The following is an 18,995-nucleotide window of genomic DNA, read 5'->3' as shown; positions in this document are numbered from 1 at the left end:
GGATCCATTGTAGAGCGAATAATTTGTTATTTTAAGGGGAAATGGGAGTTAACGCATGTTGCGGGACACAATATATTTTATAAACTATTCTCACAAAGTGTTGATTTTAACCAAGTTCATGGAATAATTTTTAAGTTTATTTAAGTTTTGCAGGTATTTCAGAAGAATTTATCATCTCAATTAATTTCAACTCATTTAAAAGTAAAATAACTAAGATAAGAGATGATCTATTCATTACTTTAAATAAAATTCCAAGCAGTATCCTTGGTTATCTCTTTTCTGTCTCTTCATTCTCATCTTCGCAGTTTCCTTAATACCTCTTCCAACTTCTAATACACCTAATTTCATCGGTTATTAAAAAAAAAAAAAAAGCGTTAGTTTATCTTACTGGTTTTCTACTTTACTAACTATATTCGCCTAAACTTAGAGTTCTGAAGTGACTTAGTTAGTTCACGAACTATTCATCATTGTGAACTCTATACTGTAATTTCTTTTCCTTTTTCTATCTTTCTCTATTTGAAAAACTCTAACTATAACTAGTGATTGCCACTAGTTATTAATAAGGTGGGTTCGTAAAGAATAAAACTCGCTAAACTTGTAACCAAACTTATTAACACAGTAACATTATTAACATTTACTAGCAACTATTACTATTCACTACAGTCCCAACAGTTTACTGTTCCACACTTACTACATAAATACACAACAAAAACTGTTCAACGACTGACTACTTGTCCGCACTGCATTGAACTGCACTAGACTCGGACTGCACTAACAAAACTCATCTCTACTGAACTGCTTACCGACGGCTTACTCACTCACTAACTGACTAAACCCGCTTACTGCTAACTCCGAAGAACACTGAAAAAACTGACCCACTGGGGCCGCTCACTTGGTTCTTATACAGTGGTGGAACGTTCTAGAGTTCACCAGAACAATCTAGGCCTTTCTGTCTGGCCCCGGGTCAAGTCTAGACTTCCGACTTTTGCTAGCCCCACCCAGCGGCCCCTCAACGAACCATAGGCTCCATCCCCTTCCAAGAGTCAGCGCCAAGGTCACTTCATTACAATACATATCCCAAGATGATGATGCCCTGGAAAGTTTCCAGAATTACGATCCAGGGTATAAAAATTTACAACAGTAAACTTTACAAACTTTGCTATTCTTTCGAAGTCCAGGTACCTCAAAAACAGATCGTTCTGGAGCAAAAATCATCTTGATACAATCCCATTTTTTAATAGTTAAAGAAAGAAAAATTACAATGTTCTATAGTAATGCAAATATTTAGCAAATTAAAGTCCAAATTCTTCAATCCTAATCAATTATTTTGGTATTAAAGAGAAGTTTCAAATTAAAAATAATTAACGAAAGTGGAGGAAGGGACAAAGAGGGTTGGGATACCCTTGTATTTCGTTATTATAATGAAAGCTGTTCCATTACAGTTAACAAAAATTAACTAAAAAGGATTATTTTATAATTAAAGTTAATGTTTGAAGTTGGAGGTAGAGCTTTAGAGATTAACTAAATCAGGACTGTGTATCTATTAAGGAAGTTTACTACGGCCTAGAGGAGTGTAGCAATGTGATAGAGGTTACTTATTTAAAGGGGAAAAATAAGGGAGAAATGGCTTCAGAACTTCTTTTACGTCAGTAATTAGTTAATTTTTTTTAATTTGAATTCAGTTATAGAGCACAGAAGCTCTTTGTACCAGCGACTAACATAAAATCAACTACTTCCGGACCTTCTAAAAAAAATTGAATTAAAATTTAATCGAAGTAAATCAAATTAATTTGATTTGGATTAATCTTTAATTTAGTCAACAGAGAGCTCTCTAAGCTCGTCTAGAAGGAAGAAAGAGGGGGCAACCTGTCTAAATCTTTGATAGACATGTTAATTGCAGGCTCAGCAGCCTCTCCCCTCAGTGATTGAAAGATAGGCTCCCTAATTTTAAGTTAACTTCAACCGACCGTATTATGTATCATTTTTCATCCAGCTAAATCCTATTTAGTAACTGAATTAATCATCACTGAATTGAAATCATCGTGTCTGGTTTCCTAGCGATCTTGTTACGTTTTAACTTACAACAGAGGGCAAAAAACTGATATATTTGCTGGAATGATGTGTATACTGTTTTCCTATAGTTACAAGGTCTGTCAAACATTATGTATGTATTGCAAGATTTGTTTTTAGTGGGCTAGATGATTAGAAACTTGCAAAGGAAGCCACCAATAGTGAGGAAATGGCCAATTGTAAATTACCACACACCGATATCAAGTGTATAATTGCAAAAGCAGCACTACAAAAATGGCCAGACAGATTAAAGTAATGGTAATAAAGGGAGATTCTATAAAACTATAGGCAGATCAGTTACCTAGACAACCATGGTTTAAGGGAGCTGTCACTAATAAATGGGTTGTTACGACAATAAGCAGGCTGAGAGCGAACCACGCGGTGTGCGGATCGTATCTTCACAGGATCAACAAAAGGTCCTCTCCTCTTTGCGTAGATTGCAATGAGGAGGAGGATTTCAAACATATAATAATGATAGGTTCACATTATGTGGTAGAAAGGAAACGAATGTTTGACGACATACCTGTATACAGGTATTTAGATGCACCATTTCGCTACGAAGACATAATATTCTCCACTATGTGCTTAAATCTGTAGCAGAGCTAGCAAAGAAATATGAATGTATGTAAAAGTTATTTAAAAGCCGATTAGTATGAATGGAAGAGAAGGATTACGTGATTTTAATTTCGGTTAAGCTATAAGGATGGCATGAGCACAGAGTACTGATCCATCCATTAGCTGTAGTTTATGTAAATAGTTGTATATAGTAGAGGGATGAATGAGTGAAGCGAATGTATTTATAAGTAAGAATGGAGAGTGAGTGATATTCTAGTGATAAGCACCTAGACCAAGGATGAGCAACACGCGGCCCGCCAAGCATTTTTAAAATTGAATTTGATCTAATATTGATCAGCTTGTATCGAAAAAACAGTGCCAAATTTTTCATTTCTTGTTTGTTTTTATCTTGCATTAAAATTTGTATACACGAGGGTCGTTTGAAAAGTCCGTGCAAAAATAAAAACTACTTAATTTTTTGGGGTAAACCTTTTTTATTTTTCAATAGTCTCCTTTTAGGCTTATACACTTCGTCCAACGCTGCTCTAGTTTGTTGATCCCTTCCGAATAATAGGATTTGTCCAAGTCTGAAAAATAGCCATTCGTTTCTACAATCACCTCCTCGTTTGAATAAAATCTTTTTCCCGCCAGCCATTTCTTCATATTGGGGAACAAATAGTAGTCCGAGGGAGCCAAGTCTGGAGAATAGGGGGGATGTGAAACGAGTTGGAACCCTATTTCCATTAATTTTGCGACCACAACTGCTGAGGTGTGAGCAGGTGCGTTGTCGTGATGGAAAAGGACTTTTTTGTGGGTCAATCGTGGGCGTTTTTCTTGCAGCTCGGTTTTCAAACGGTCCAATAACGATGAATAATATGCACCTGTAATAGTTTTACCCTTTTCCAGATAGTCGATGAGGATTATTCCTTGCGAATCCCAAAAGACAGTCGCCATAATCTTTCCGGCCGAAGGAGCAGTCTTCGCCTTTTTTGGCGCAGATTCCCCCTTGGTAACCCATTGTTTAGTTTGTTCTTTGGTCTCAGGAGTGTAGTGATGTATCCATGTTTCATCCACAGTGACGAAACGACGCTTAAAGTCATGCGGATTCTTCTGGAACAGCTGCAAACCGTTCTTGCAACACTTCACACGATTTCGTTTTTGGTCAAGCGTGAGAAAATCACTCGACTTCCTCGATTCAAACGAATGCCAAACACAAAGAAATTGACCGATCTGGCTGAAACTAAACATAACCTCGATACGCGCCAGTAGTGCTATCTCTCTGACTTTGCACGGACTTTTCAAACGACCCTCGTAAAATCTTTACTTTTTTGTTTAATTTTATATTTTTTTATTCTAATATTTATTATAAATAAAGTTTCGTAAATTATTAATAAGAGTTAATCTATGTGCGGCCCGCCAAAAAAAAATTTAAATTTAAATTGGCCCATTGATTAAAAAGGTTGCTCACCCCTGACCTAGACGATGCTGGCTGTATGGCGAAAGCCAATGCCACAAAAAAGGCAAAAATTAAAAACTTTGAAGGTAAATTGCTTGTATTGGTTACACTTTTAGAACTAATTATCTATTTCAGATGAATAACCTGACATCTTGTTCTGGTTGAATAAAAAGTTCGCTCATTCTATACGGGGACCTCAGCTTTGTGCCGTCTTATTTGTCACTGAAATAGTTTAAAAAATAATCTATTGAGAATTTTATTTTATTTTTTTAATTGGAATTTACAACTGCAACAGTTGTTGCAACAAGCAAATATGGTACCTGATAAAGAAAATAAAAGAAAATCATGAGTGGAGAAGGCACCCAGTGGTGTCACTCCAGTAACGTGCTTTGCTATACTGCTCTCACGATAAGAGAAGATCACGAGGGCCATCTCCTCTTCAATCTCCTTAGAGGATTACCTGGTAATGTGGAGGAAGATAGGTGTTCTATGAGAGGGTTAGGGATGAGCTGCTGAAGAGTGGAATGAAATTTGAGAAAACGAGTGTTAGCAAGATCTGTAATGAAAGGGATTTTGAGGTCATTATGGAAGTGAGTTTTAGATACAAAGAACGGAGCGTTAAGTAGTTTTCGAAGTACGTATTTTTGACTGTAATGTCTGTAGGCATAGTGGAGTTGGAACGCTTAGTCGATCCCCCATACTCCGATGCTGTAATGACCAAATTGGTCGCAGTAACAGTAGATATGTATAAGAGTCTTTTGTTATGTAGGATAAGTTTCGAACGTTTGTCAAGTAGTCTGGCGAGAAGTTTTGTAGCATTGGGTTAGTTTCTTGTCTTTTCAGACTAGTATGGGGATTACATGTCAACCGTTTGTCTAGGTACAGTCCAAGGTAGCGTACTTTGTCCACAGTTGGTATAGGAGTTTGGTTCAAGATGATGGGAGGTAGGATTTTCCGTCTGAGAGTAAATACTATAAACTTTGACTTCGTAACGTTGGTTTTGATTCTCCATTTGAAAAGCCAGTCCTGTAAGTGAGTTGATGTGTGTTTGTAGAGCTTGTGTGGCGATAAGAGGATCGGAATGAGGAGATAAGATAGCAGTATCGTCAGCAAAGGTGGAGAGGATAGTATTTGGATGTTAAGGTATGTCTGTTGTATACAAGGAGTAAAGAAGAGGACCTAGAACACTACCCTGAGGAACACCAGCTCAAGCAAGCTGGATATTAGAGTCTGCTGCTCCACAGTTGACTCTAAAATATCGATCTTTTTGGTAGGATTTGAGGATGAGGTAGTACGGATGATAATTTAAATTGGATTTTTGAAAAATATAATCTTGATGTTTGGGACCTTGTTTTTGTTAAGGTGCTTTTTCTTCTTCTTATACATGCCGATCCCTCTTGGCCTTTTTCTAGTGTGTTTATTTTTATTTAGTTAACACTTTGTTCTTGTAAGCATATACCTTAATTAATTGTGGTTTGGTTCATCCAGAGATGTCTGGTAAATCCAGCAAGAGTTGAGAAAAGGCTTCCTTATATTTCTATTATTTAGTTTACTGCTGAGATGCAGGTAATGTTTTTATTAAAAATTATGATTTTTCTTTTTCTAAAAATACTGTTATGTATTTTTCCATTCATTCTAAAATCTGCAGCATAAAATTCTACAAGTTTTCGTTTAGAGAGAAAATTTTCTCTACCTTCTAAAAAGCAACTATGCCAACTCCCAGGTGCTTTCTAAATGTGTTTGGTTCGTGTAGGAGTTACTTTATATGATTTTAAGAACTTTCTCTAGAGACTAGAGACTTTTTAAATGGATATATGGAAAGAAAGTTTCTAAAATTACACTAACTATTTATGAAAATGTTCAACCATTTTTTTTAAAAGTAGAAAGTCTGTTTATGTAAATAAAATATTCTTAAAAAAGATATACTTAAAAATATGGGAATCTAAATCACAGAATGCTGGGGGCTCGCTTCAAAAAGTAAATGTTTTCAGCCAAAATTCCTATTTGCTGAAAAGATTTCAACATTGCTTTGGTTTTTTCCTCCAAAATTATTTCAACTTCAAATTTCGCTGCGATTCTGAAAAATGATGGTTTATACTAAGGAACGGATTTTTATGTATTTAAAAATGCCGAATATTTAATTAAAATATGCATTTATTTTCGTCAATTATGTGGAAAATATGTGATTTTCTTAAAATATTTTCTGGAATATTTAAGTAAAATGGACATTTTTTTTATGAAAATGGATTTGGGGGGGGCAAGTTATAATTATTTATACAAGAAAAGAACATTTTTACAATTATAAATAAGTTTGTGGAAAGGGATATCTGCTCTAACAAAAGCCCGACACAGATCTGTACTCAGAGTAGACTTATTTGATGATGGAGATGTAAGGAAGGCTTGATAGGACGTCCTCTCTTTCTGTTTTTATTCTTTATGTGCGATCCGGTGGCAATATGTTGGGTGACTTGGAAACGTTGAGAGCAAGAAACGCGCTTGTCACAAGCTGTGCAGTACAAAATGTCTCCATCACTTCGAAAAAGTTCTGCTGGAAACTCGCGAAGATATTTAGCAACCTGTTTGAGACCGATGTTCGTGGCATTTCACCCAAAAAAGAATACACTAAGTGACCGAACGAAATGAATTGGACACTTCAACGAACGAGCTGAAAGAACAGACAACATCAGACAACTTCAAAGAACTAACAAGTGCCCGTCACTGTTTAGCAGCATTCTGTGTAAATTACAATAACCATTGTACGCACTGTGATTCACAGCCCTGCAGTCTGTGGTTCACATTTCCTGTCAACCACCTCCCAATTATGAAAAATATGAAAAAATATGTACATATTTTGATTAAATATGTAGAAATATTTATTTATTTTAGTCAAATATGTATAAATATGCGATAACATCCAAATATGTGAAATAAAAGTAGACTCAAACGGCTTAAAAAGTGTCAGTATGAATACTTCTAGTTGAAAAACGTCTGTAAATTGCCTAGAAAAAAATATGTAAATACATACGAATCCGTTCCCTAGTTTATACATTTATTTAAAGCACTTTAAGAGAGAAAAAAATAATATCATTATATTTTGCTGATCTTTTTGCAGAACTTTAAAAGTTCTGGGATAAAACATTTATGATCAAAGAAAGAGAATCCCACTTCTCAGAGAGAGTAAGTGGGAGAGAGTTAAAGTAACGTTTTGGAAATCGATTAAGTGAAAATTTCAGACATTTTAACTTGCATCCGGTATGCGTATCACTTTTAGCGATTGCTGATGACCTAGAAATTCTTGGTAATTACGACTGGCGGGTCTTTGATTTAAGAATACTAAAAGGTGCGTTACAAAAGTTCAGTATGATCATAAGTCCAGAAGACATCAGCGTTAAAATCCAGAACCATAATGCAGGTAATAAGAATTAAGGCTGCGAGGAGACGAAGAAATAAAGGAAGAATAGTTGCTGAGAGTAGGCTTTTCACCGCTGTCAGAAAAAGGCTTTATGAGCAGCAAAGTAGTATTCAAACTTACAAATATAGCCGTCTAAAAAATCGACATTTGTCCGCTCCTCATATAGTCTTTAGAGTCCTGGACGTTTCCTACACAAAGAACTAGAGTAGGATCCAATGGAGATGAGATTTCTCAGAAAAATAGAAGGTAAAACAAAACGGGTTGGGGTGACGAACTCTACCAATTTTGGCTAGCCTTCATACGAGGCCAAAAGTCTCAAATAATCAAAGAAATTTGGATGAGATGGTACATTTATTTGAAAAGAATTGGCCAGAAAAGACCAGCCAGCTTGATTCATCAAAAAAGCTCAAGGCAGGCCTAGTAGGACGTGGCAGAAAGATTGCCTTCCCTGACGAAGAAGTTTGAATAAGACTAAGACTTATAAGACTAACTTTTATTTCAAGTATTCCTAAAAATTTAGGATAGTTAAATGCAGAAATTAGGTAATTACGAACTGCAGAAACATTTGCAACAAAAGAGTTTAGTGCACGTATGTGTTAACATTTATCAGATAGATAATTTATTTGTTTTTTCATGAGTAGTTGATAGTTTCACATGAAAAGATCTGTTTTAAATCCTGTTCAGCCTAACCTTTATTTAGGTCTTGACATCCCAGAGATATTGCCAAAGAGAAGGGCGTTCTGTTTGCTCCTAAATGTTGTTAAGAAGTAGAAAGAATGTCACGGCATCGCCAAAAACGGCTGGCTGTGTCAGGCAGTCTAGATGCCCTCCCAAGATCAAAGAAGGTGGTGCAGTTCCAATAAGGCCTTCTTAGTCCCTTGATAGCGACTTAGGCTAACTGCTTTCAAACACGAACCTAAATTCTTTGTACATGTTTAAAGGGAATACGGTGTTCTTTATTTATTTTTCTAGTTTCCCTTATAAATACAAGTTACCTAATTCTTATTTTGGTTTTCAATTGATTACGTAGTAGTAGAAACTGATCAATATGCAGGTTTTTTTTGTTTTGTTTTTTACTGCGCAAATCGCTCAATATTTGTGCTTATTAGTTATGAAAATCCTAACAATTCATCTGCAAATTCAGTTTAAACTTTTTAAATGGATCCCATTCTAAAACTTCATGAAATAAAAGGTTGTAAAGATTGTGGATATTAGGTGAGATTGTTCTTTGAAGAAAGAAGGGCGAATTTCTTTGTGAGATTTCGTGAATGGTTTCATAATGATTGATTTATCCATATTCTGATGATATGTATCATCAAGATTAAGAAGAACCTGAAGAACTAATACACTTAGGAAGAACAGGTTGCAAATACAGAACAAAACATCTTTTCTGCGAATAAAATTACAGTAATGTAAAATGAAATTTTGTTCTGCTTTAAAGAAGTAGCCTTAACTAGTTCTGCAGGGAACTTGGGATATCCCTTCTGAGTATTCCACACTAAAAAAACCCAAACAGCACTTACACAATTGTTGATGTACATTTTGGGGGTTTAGCGTAACCATTGAGACTACCGTCTCATACGTGTTTTCATATTAGATTAGATTAGATTCAGCTAGGGCGGCCCTTAAGGCCTACGCCACTGCGACCCCTTTGGATCTATTGTGGCTCCCCCCATTTTAAAGTTCGCCCTCCAGACCCGTCCTTTTAATCAGACTCTTAATTCTGGAGAGCGACTCCTTGGTAAAGCTCACAGGCCTTGGTTTTATCCTCCCCGAGAAGTAACAACCTTAGCCAGACAAGTTCCTCACACTGACACAAAGTGCCTTTCCTCTACTTTCTGACAGAACCTACAAAGGCTATCATCTGCCAGGCCCCACGCGATGCATGCGTTTTCTGAGCCTGCAGAGTGGCCAGTTAGTAGGCCTACAATTATCCTTATAGCCCCACGGCTTTGACGAAATTAATTCTGCAGTAAGCCTCGGCGAATAGCCTCTAACCACCACTCTTGGAGACCTACTCTGCACCCATAAGTTAATGGCCGCAGACTTAACACACTTTGAAACCCAAAAAAACAGGGCACCAGGCCAACGAAGTGTCCCGCAGAGCCTTCCCGGGTCAATAAATCTGCCACTTTGTTTCCCTTATGTCCTGAATGACCAGGTACCCACACCAGATAGACCTTATTTTGGTCACTAATTTCCTTCAGGGCACCCAGTGTTCACTGGGCATAGTCGAATTTTGGATAGCGTGGGGTTACTTCCTTCCTATTGTATGATAGTATAGTATAAAAAGAATGATTACAAATCACCGAAATATCCATTTGGTGGTCCCCTAAGTCCAAAACAAATATTTTTTACACATTGTTCTATTACGCATTGTGAGTTTAAATTTAATATTTGGTTTAGGTGTCACACCATCGGACATGACAAGAAAATTTTTGGACAGAATTAGCCTCCAACTTTAGCCTCCAACTTTAGCCTCCAACTTTAGCCTCCAAAGTGCCCCTTTACAGAGTAGATTTTCCAGTTTTTTTAAAAAAAGTACCTTCGAAGTGATTATTTATCATTTTTAAGTATCAACTCTTCTTCTTAACTTCTTTTTTTGTACCAACTCATACTTCAATGAAAATTTAAATACATTAACTGTTTATGCCAGATTTTTACTTTATCTTACTTTTATTTAAAATTCACTTCACTACTTACTACGTAATCCATAAAGACCGTCATCGCCACAATTTTGTAGGATTCCCCAAGTTCTCTCTGCATTCTTTTTTCTCTCCTATCTTGCCTTAAATATTAAAGCAAATCATTTGATGTTTATTTATTTTCATCATAGTCCTAATCTGAGAGAGAGGAATACATATTTCGCTCTCAAAAAATTTAAAGGGAGAAACTTTTAACATTATTATTTCATTCGATCGCAGATAATTTCATGAAATAGAGACCGATTTCATTTTTAGCGGTTAGTAGCTTTTACAAATCATAATTTGCACTACAAGCTGGATTTAATGTTATCACGTTTAAAACAGTAAAAAAAGAACGATTTCATAATTGTATAGTAGTGGTAGATAATCGTTCACTTATTTATCATTAATTCTAGAATTACCTTCGGCAATTAAACAATTTACAGTGGTGTTCGTTAATGAATCTAAAACAAAAAGTGCGATTAAACTGAGATTTGGTTGCCACAACTTATTTAGTAATAATATTTCTTCTGTAATTCAATATAAGCAATAGTCATTTGATGCCATATTATTCAATGTTCCAATTAATTATTTCAAATATGCGATCTAGTGAACTGTGGTTTCAGTAATGAGATGACAGTATTTGTGGATATTAATTCTGGTCCGAAGAATGCAGCCTCCCTCTCTCATAGTTATCTTTTAATTAATATTTGTGTTCTTTTATTTTTGTCTAGGAATATAATCACTTTATAATTTCTATTTAATGCTAATTAATTAAATGCAGTCATAATCTATAACTAATCTGATTATAGGAGCTACAATTAATATACAATAACATTACTTTGATCTAAAGTAATGTTATTTGTAAACCAATAATATATTTCTAATATTATGTAAAACGGTATTAGAACAGTGGGAGTTCAAACGATTGGAGAAAATATCCTTTGATGTACCAGTTGGTGTTGTATTACAGTGCAACCGTACGGAAATATTTTTTAAAAAATAAACTATTATTAACACCTGCATGGTTTTGAAGGAATATCAAATGCTTTATTGTGAAAACCATATATGTATCTATCCATCACAGCAAGTACGTTTTCTTTTATATATTTCTGAACCGGTTTTTGGGTTTTAACCCATCAATAGACATTATTTCATCAGTTTGGCGCGTGGGATTTGACTTCCACTGTGTTTCTATCAAACATAATACTCGTTGAATTCAAGATATTAGCCAGAATTGACGTCTATTGATAATGATTTTCCGGTCTAAAGAGGCAATGTGAATCAAAGAGTAAGCTTCAAGGCGTTCACAGCTCCGCAGAGTTTATCCTAACGTATGAGCTCAGTGAACTGTAAAGAAAAGCTGATTGGTAATTCATTAAGGACTGGAAGATATCCTCATTTTTCCCTTTTAATCTTTCGAAGTTTTGAAAGACTAGCGCATCTTATTGGTTTGACCATGAGGAATTTAGTACCGTGGATTTTTGGTTTGTCCTTAGAAGAGTTGGAGACTTTTTGGGTTTCCACTGTTTAAGTTCTAAAGACGCTTCTTTCTGTTTGCTAAAAAGCTTTGGGTAATTTAGGTTTAGCCTCGAGCGTTCGCATTGATGGAGTTTTCTAGGCTAAATATTGCTCTTCTGCTCAATACTTAGTTAATCGGAAATTTCCCAATCACTGATGTAGTTCATGTCAAAACCACTTTCTTTTCTGATGCTTCTCGCTTCAAGCCTCTGGCAGCCATCTCCTTCTCCTACCTCCTCGAAGATGGTCTTCTTCTATTCCTCTTTGCTTGTTCTATGGTCATCCTCCTAAGATGTCCATAAAAACCTCAATTTTCCTTCCCTATTCACTTTTCCACCTCTTTTGCTTCATTAGACAAAGAATACTAATAAATAATATCAAAATGAAGGTATCCATATCATAGTAACCAAGCCGCGTCCTTATCTAGACCTCCGCGACGATCTAAGTATGCCTCAGCTGAATATTTAGTTTTTAAAAATAAATCCAATAAATAAAGTTGTAGCTTAAAACTGGTACTTTTGTCGTCTTTATTAAAGTTATAAATAAAACAGGAAAGAGGTTTGAGCAGAGAAGCAGAGATTTTTAAAGCTTCGCCATCATCTTGTTTACAATTGTGATATAAACATGGCTCTTTACTGGTTAAGTTTATTGGCTTAAAGTATTATTTACAACCAGGGTACTTGGAATTTTTATAACTCACTTTCACGATGGAAGTGTCAGAGATGTACAAACGTAAAGGATGCAAAGGTACAGCAACTTAACATCTGAACATTGTCAGCATACAAAACAAAAATATTCAGTGTTAAATTTAGATAGTAATTGATACTGGAGCGTAATAATGTAAATTTAAATGTTAAATAATTACACTTCTGTGAAACTTAGTTAAAACAAGAAAAGGGAAAGATATAAAATAAGATATAAGAGGAATCTTTTAAAGAAAAGTTGTTGCTATAGTGAGACCCTTCGTAATAAATCAGAATATTATAGTCGAGTTGACTATTCAGATTTTCTTGATTTCATCACTAACAGCAAGGTGCTTTTGTCACGTGATAAAATTGGATTGTTACTTATCCATTCTAAATTAACCCCCCTTTTATATTGTCGGTAACTTTTCGTGTCTTCAACTCTGCATTAACTTAGAATTATTATTCACAAATAACTGACAATTTGAATAACTTATGTAGTTACGCAAAATTATCAATTGATAGCACGCTCTCCAGAAACGAAAGTTCATTATGCTACTTGGATTTCACGCAATTTTCTGTTTTGATCTATTTTTTGCATCTAGTTTTTTAATTGCTTATTTTGTAATTTGTCAATTATCTTAAATTTATTATGCGTGCTTAATGTGTTTTAAGTGTTTCGTAGTTTATTATTCTTAGTTATGTTTTGTCTATTTATTTTTAATTATTATTATAGCGAAATAGAAGTTACAAATATTTATCAATAAATGTAAAAGCAAAGCCGGTAATACCTGTTTTTTTCAGACGGGACTTTACGTCCAACTACTAAATCAGATGTCGTGATTGAGGCGACTAGCAAACATACTCTACTATAAATTTCTCTTATTATCGATTAAATAGTTGGTTACATTTTTCAAATAGCAATAATTGGGAGCCACGGTAGCCGAGAGGCTAGACTAGACCTGTAAAGCTAATGTGTATTGTAGTACTGGGTTCGATTCCCGGTCTTAGGCCTTGGATTTTATTTAATGGTTAATAAAAGAAATTTTAAAGTATGTTTGCTAGCTGCCACGACACCTAATTGGTAGTTGGACGTAAAGCCCGTCTGAACGTCCACGACACCTAATTGGTAGTTGGACGTTAAGCCCCGCCTGAAAAAAAATAGGCGATTACTTTACTTTTACTTACTTACTTATCGATTAAATAAAATGCATAGCCTAGACTGAGAATCGAACACTTTTCAATCAAAATATACGTGACAAGTTATGTAGTATAGTGCAGTTTACTGCAGATTATTCGTAATTACGATCTGAAAACGTGGATATGCAATATGTAACTACGAGGGTCGTTTGAAAAGTCCGTGCAAAAATAAAAACTACTTAATTTTTTAGGGTAGACCTTTTTTATTTTTCAACATAGTCTCCTTTTAGGTTTATACACTTCGTCCAACGCTGCTCTAGTTTATTGATCCCTTCCGAATAATAGGATTTGTCCAAGTCTGAAAAATAGTCATTCGTTTCTGCAATCACCTCCTCGTTTGAATAAAATCTTTTTCCCGCCAGCCATTTCTTCATATTGGGGAACAAATAATAGTCCGAGGGAGCCAAGTCTGGTGAATAGGGGGGATGTGAAACGAGTTGAAACCCTATTTCCATTAATTTTGCGACCACAACCGCTGAGGTGTGAGCTGGTGCGTTGTCGTGATGGAAAAGGACTTTTTTGTGGGCCAATCGTGGGCGTTTTTTTTGCAGCTCGGTTTTCAAACGGTCCAATAACGATGAATAATATGCACCTGTAATAGTTTTACCCTTTTCCAGATAGTCGATGAGGATTATTCCTTGCGAATCCCAAAAGACAGTCGCCATAATCTTTCCGGCCGAAGGAACGGTCTTCGCCTTTTTTGGCGCAGATTCCTCCTTGGTAACCCATTGTTTAGATTGTTCTTTGGCCTCAGGAGTGTAGTGATGTATCCATGTTTCATCCGCAGTAACGAAACGACGCTTAAAGTCCTGCGGATTCTTCTGGAACAGCTGTAAACCGTCCTTGCAACACTTCACACGATTTCGTTTTTGGTCAAGCGTGAGCAATCGCGGCACCCATCTTGCGGGTAGCTTTGTCATGTCCAAATGTTGATGCAAAATATTATGTACCCATTCATTCGAGATGCCCACAGCACTAGCAATCTCACGCACCTTCACTCTTCTGTCATCCATCACCATATCATGGATTTTATCAATGATTTCTGGAGTAGTAACCTCAACAGGGCGTCCAGAACGTTCAGCGTCACTTGTGCCCATATGGCCACTCCGAAAATTTTGAAACCACTTATAAACTGTTCTAATCGAAGGTGCAGAGTCACCATAATGTTTATCAAGCTTCTCTTTAGTCTCCTGAGGCGTTTTGCCTTTCATAAAGTAGTGTTTAATCAACACACGAAATTTTTTTTCGTCCATTTTTTGAAAATCACTCGACTTCCTCGATTCAAACGAATGCCAAACACAAAGAAATAGACCGATCTGGCTGATACTTGGTGTGTGTGTTCTTCCAAGAGATGCTACTAACTAAACATAACCTCGATACGCGCCAGTAGTGCTATCTCTCTGACTTTGCACGGACTTTTCAAACGACCCTCGTATGCATACTTTCTGAGAAGATTTATGTTTGGCATTAATTACCACAATAAAAAACACGTGCTTCTTTTATTGTTTTCGAACAGATTCTAATTTTTACGTTCTGTTTAATTTTACCAAACAATAATTATTACTGTCGCCACACTTTTGCCAGTAGGGAGCTAATTGCGGCATAGATGTCACGTAAGTTTTTGTTCTTAAGTTAGTGTACCAATTTAGAAGTACACGTACGTGAAACCTCCAGGCAGCTTCCTAAACCAATCTAATCAAATTAATCACCTCTATCAGAAGAACACAACACTGAAGCTCATAATATTAGTTTTATCCAATGTACATTTATCGAATTAGTTCATATGTAAAATAAAATCGATCCACCGTGCAGCTAGTTGTTACCTATTGTTGATTAAAAAAATAAAGTAAAAAAATCCTCATCGATGTGCGCTAGTTTTTAATTCGATTTTGCAAGTTGAAGCCAGGTAAATTTTACGTTAAATCTATCTCGATTGTTCTTTTGAATTTTTGTTTGAATTTTAATATTTTTCTAGTTATTTTATTTTTATTTATTTTTTTTATAATAGTTCCATCATCAGTAGTATTATACACGAGTTGAATTTTATTAAAATTTGAGCTATGTTCAAATTGTGCGAACAGAAGGAAATATAGAAAATAATTATTTATTATACAAGTGAATAAAAAGGTTGTGTTTTTTTTTTATGATTTGAGTTCGTGCTGAAACACCATGTTGCAGGTTTATTAATTGAAGAAAATATAAAAATACGAAGTTTGAAATATCAATCCCAATACACTGTTCCTTAATTTCGGAATAAATAATAATAATTTCAATCAAAAAAGGTTTATTTATTTAAAAAATTGGTGCCGAAAAGTTGGTGCCATTCGTGTAAATTGTGGTTTCTTGACAGGCCGTTCTAGAATGCGTGACCATTTGTTTTGCTCGTGGCTGACCGCGGATAACATGTGCAGATGTGACAGAAAGGAGAAAATACAGCATTACTTGTAGAGATATTGTGTGTTTTCTGTCAGTATTAAAGGCGGAAATGACTGAAAGTTTGGCACTTTAGGAAAGAAAAATCAATTTGGTAAAGTTAGAAGGCCAATTATAAACACTAATCAAAATAAGTGCTCTTTAACTAGAGGCTAACCGAACCCACATTTTTTTTTTTTTGGACTCAGGTTCTCAAAATGGTTGTTTTGATTGATCTTAAAATTTCTTGTAGACAGTGCGGCTCCTACATTAAGTGATTAAGACATTTTTATAATATCAAACTTAAACTAAAGCGATATATGTAGCTGAGATTGTTTTGATAATACGAGTAGTTCCGCCATAATTTGGTCCAAATTGGGGACGTAGTTATTCTTAGGAGTGAACTGAGGTGTTCATTCGTCAATTTATTTCTGACACAGCTTTATTCTAAGTTCCATTATTGGAAAAAGCTGCTCACAAATATATGAAGTGTAATTGTTATTTTTAATTATTAATATCAGAGCCGGATTTAGATGAAAAGAGGCCCTAGGCTATTCCACTTATGAGGCCCTCATACAAACGAACAGACCCAATGAGCCGAACGCGTTGATCTTAACCAATACATTTTTATGTTTGTTTATTAGCCATATGCGTAGAATTTCTCCTTATTTTCGGTTCAGTGTTTTAGTGTTCACCGTTTTTAGAATAGCGTAATTTTAATTTTTGCTAGCAATTTGAATGTAGGCCCCTCTTGATCTTGAGACCCTAGGCTGAAGCCTAGTTAGCCTATAGGAAAATCCGGCCCTGATTAATATATAGTACGTGAAGGGCCGCCGGATTTTACCTTTCACTGGGCTTGACTCGTGGGCCGTAGTTTGCCCATCACTGCCATAAACAGATAGATAATGTTTTCAAAAATTTACGATATCCCCAATAATCAGAAGTTGGCTGAACAATTATTAAATAAAACGGTTCAAATTCACTGGTTATTAAATAAAGCAACAACTGTTTCTCCACTTTTCGGTCGTCATTCCCTCAGGAGATAACAAATGACTGAATTTGTTAAACTAGTTAAACAAAATCTATCTTCATTTTCTGGTAGATACAGATTAAGAGTAAAACTTTTGTCTCTTCTTTTTGATTGAATGTTTTGTCACATCACTAAATGGTTGCCGAAACAATTTATGTTATTTATTCTTGCGTTAACATCAAAAGGATTATCTCGTTGTAAGTTTTACGCTAGATTGAACAATATAATCAATTTTCTGATATTTTTCTATTGTTCTAGTTTGACATGAAAGAGAGATTAAGTAGGCGTAATGGAAGAACATTGTATAGCGAGTAAAAATAAGAGAATATCGATTATCAATTTATGATTGTGCATGACAGTAACATCGATGTAATTCGTACATCACAAAAAGTATTTCGAATTTTTCAACTTTTCTTAAATTTATTCACAAAATCAAACTTCCGTTATTCTAAACTTTTAAACCGAATTTGAAATAAGATTTAAACTTTGCTTTTAGTGTGAAATTCACCTTCTCTAAATTTCAGTATTTAAAATTAAACGTCAAAATAATATACTCTAGTCAGAAAACGGTGAAGTTAAATACTTAGTGTAACTTTAAAAGGTCAATTTGTGAGACTTCATATTACTTCGTAGAGAGGCAAAAATTAAAAAAATTGGGCCTTGTTTAAATTAATTGAATATCAAGGAACCCGTTTTAGTAAATTACAGAAAATTTAGGCATCAATATTCTCAAACTTAATTACCAGTATTTTCAAATGATCAATCAATAAAATGATTTCAAGTATTTGGGAATATTTTAAGATAGAAAAAGTTGAACAAGTACTTTGTCTTAAAAAAAAATTCCTAAAGGTAGAAAAATTAGAATCTTGTGTTTAGGTGCTTCTTATTAATAATAAAAACTTGCAATTTTTCAGAAAAAAGAAATTAGTCAATTTTCCTGTAATTGCAGGTCGCGGTTTTGTAACGGGACATGGCTTTAAAGCCTACCATCCAGGAGGCCATCATATCCTGCCAGGAGGTCAGTTCTGTTACATTATTATTTTTTCCCCCAAATAGTTGTATTCCTTTGTTTGTAAATTAGAATTTGCGCGCCTGCAATCATTTATTGCAATTCTAATTCAAGTTACATCTAAATTATAATTGCGCTAAATGATTACGTGTATCAACTTATTTGCAGTCGTATTTTGTTTCTACTACATCCAAAACCAGTGTGTTTTGAACTCAGTAGTATGAGTGTGCCCATTCTCTTATCCAAGGTACATGGTCAGCTGTAAGAATGAGGAATACGTTGAGATAAACGAGTAGAATCGTTTTACAGTAAACACTAAATATTTAAATTTACCACTTTTAAGAGCATCACGTTAACATGACATGATGTGAGTTTAGAGAGAAAGGGATGCTGTGATAGGATCAGGATTTGATAATTAGCGGTATAATCGATAAAAATATAAACTAAAGTATTCGTTTCAATAAGAATGTCAGTTATATATATAATAGGTTGAGCAAAGAAGGTAGGATACTTCCTTGCGAAACCCTGTATGGTGAATGGAAGAAGTAACGTTAACGGGTCTTTGAGTTAGGATTTTTGAATGAGATAAAATTTACTTTGGAGTATGCCATTGAGTTGGATTAGATAACGAATCCTACGTGCCCATAATCTGTCAAAAGCTTGTTCTATGTCTAAGAAGATACTAGGAGGGAACTTGGTATTATAACGTTCTCATAAATGAATAAAACAACCCAAATAATTATCCTTAACAAAAACTTACAGTTTTAAAAGTTAAGTACGAGGGTATAAGGGTTGTTTAAACGCCAAAAGGTACACAAATTTCATGATTCATACTTCTAGTATCATAATTTTTAGAATGCATTAGATGTCACAGAGTTGTGCATGTTGTGCTGGCCTTTTATCACCCATAAATATTTTTCTGTTAGAATAATAAAAGATGTATTTCATCATCATAGTTAGTAT

At 35.0% G+C, this 18,995-nt stretch overlaps 1 protein-coding gene across 9 annotated transcripts in view; it reads left to right on the top strand.

Moving 5' to 3' along the window:
* LOC141458909 (lachesin-like) overlaps positions 1–18,995 on the top strand; it is a 551,804-nt gene that overhangs the window by 39,902 nt on the left and 492,907 nt on the right. For 6 of the 9 annotated variants that reach the window (XM_074137481.1, XM_074137483.1, XM_074137486.1 and 3 more), the window contains exon 3: positions 17,973–18,041. The exons of the other annotated variants lie outside the window; for them this stretch is intronic. In XM_074137481.1, coding sequence (XP_073993582.1) covers positions 17,973–18,041 — 69 coding nt within the window. The remainder of the gene's footprint in view (positions 1–17,972; positions 18,042–18,995) is intronic. 9 annotated transcript variants of the gene reach the window in all.

Source organism: Rhodnius prolixus, unplaced genomic scaffold (assembly GCF_049639745.1).
Source record: "Rhodnius prolixus isolate KJV_2025 unplaced genomic scaffold, Rpr scaffold_5, whole genome shotgun sequence".
NCBI classification, from domain to species: Eukaryota; Metazoa; Arthropoda; class Insecta; order Hemiptera; family Reduviidae; genus Rhodnius; species Rhodnius prolixus.
Note: the sequence above shows the minus strand (reverse complement) of the source record. Positions and strands in the feature narration are given on the sequence as shown.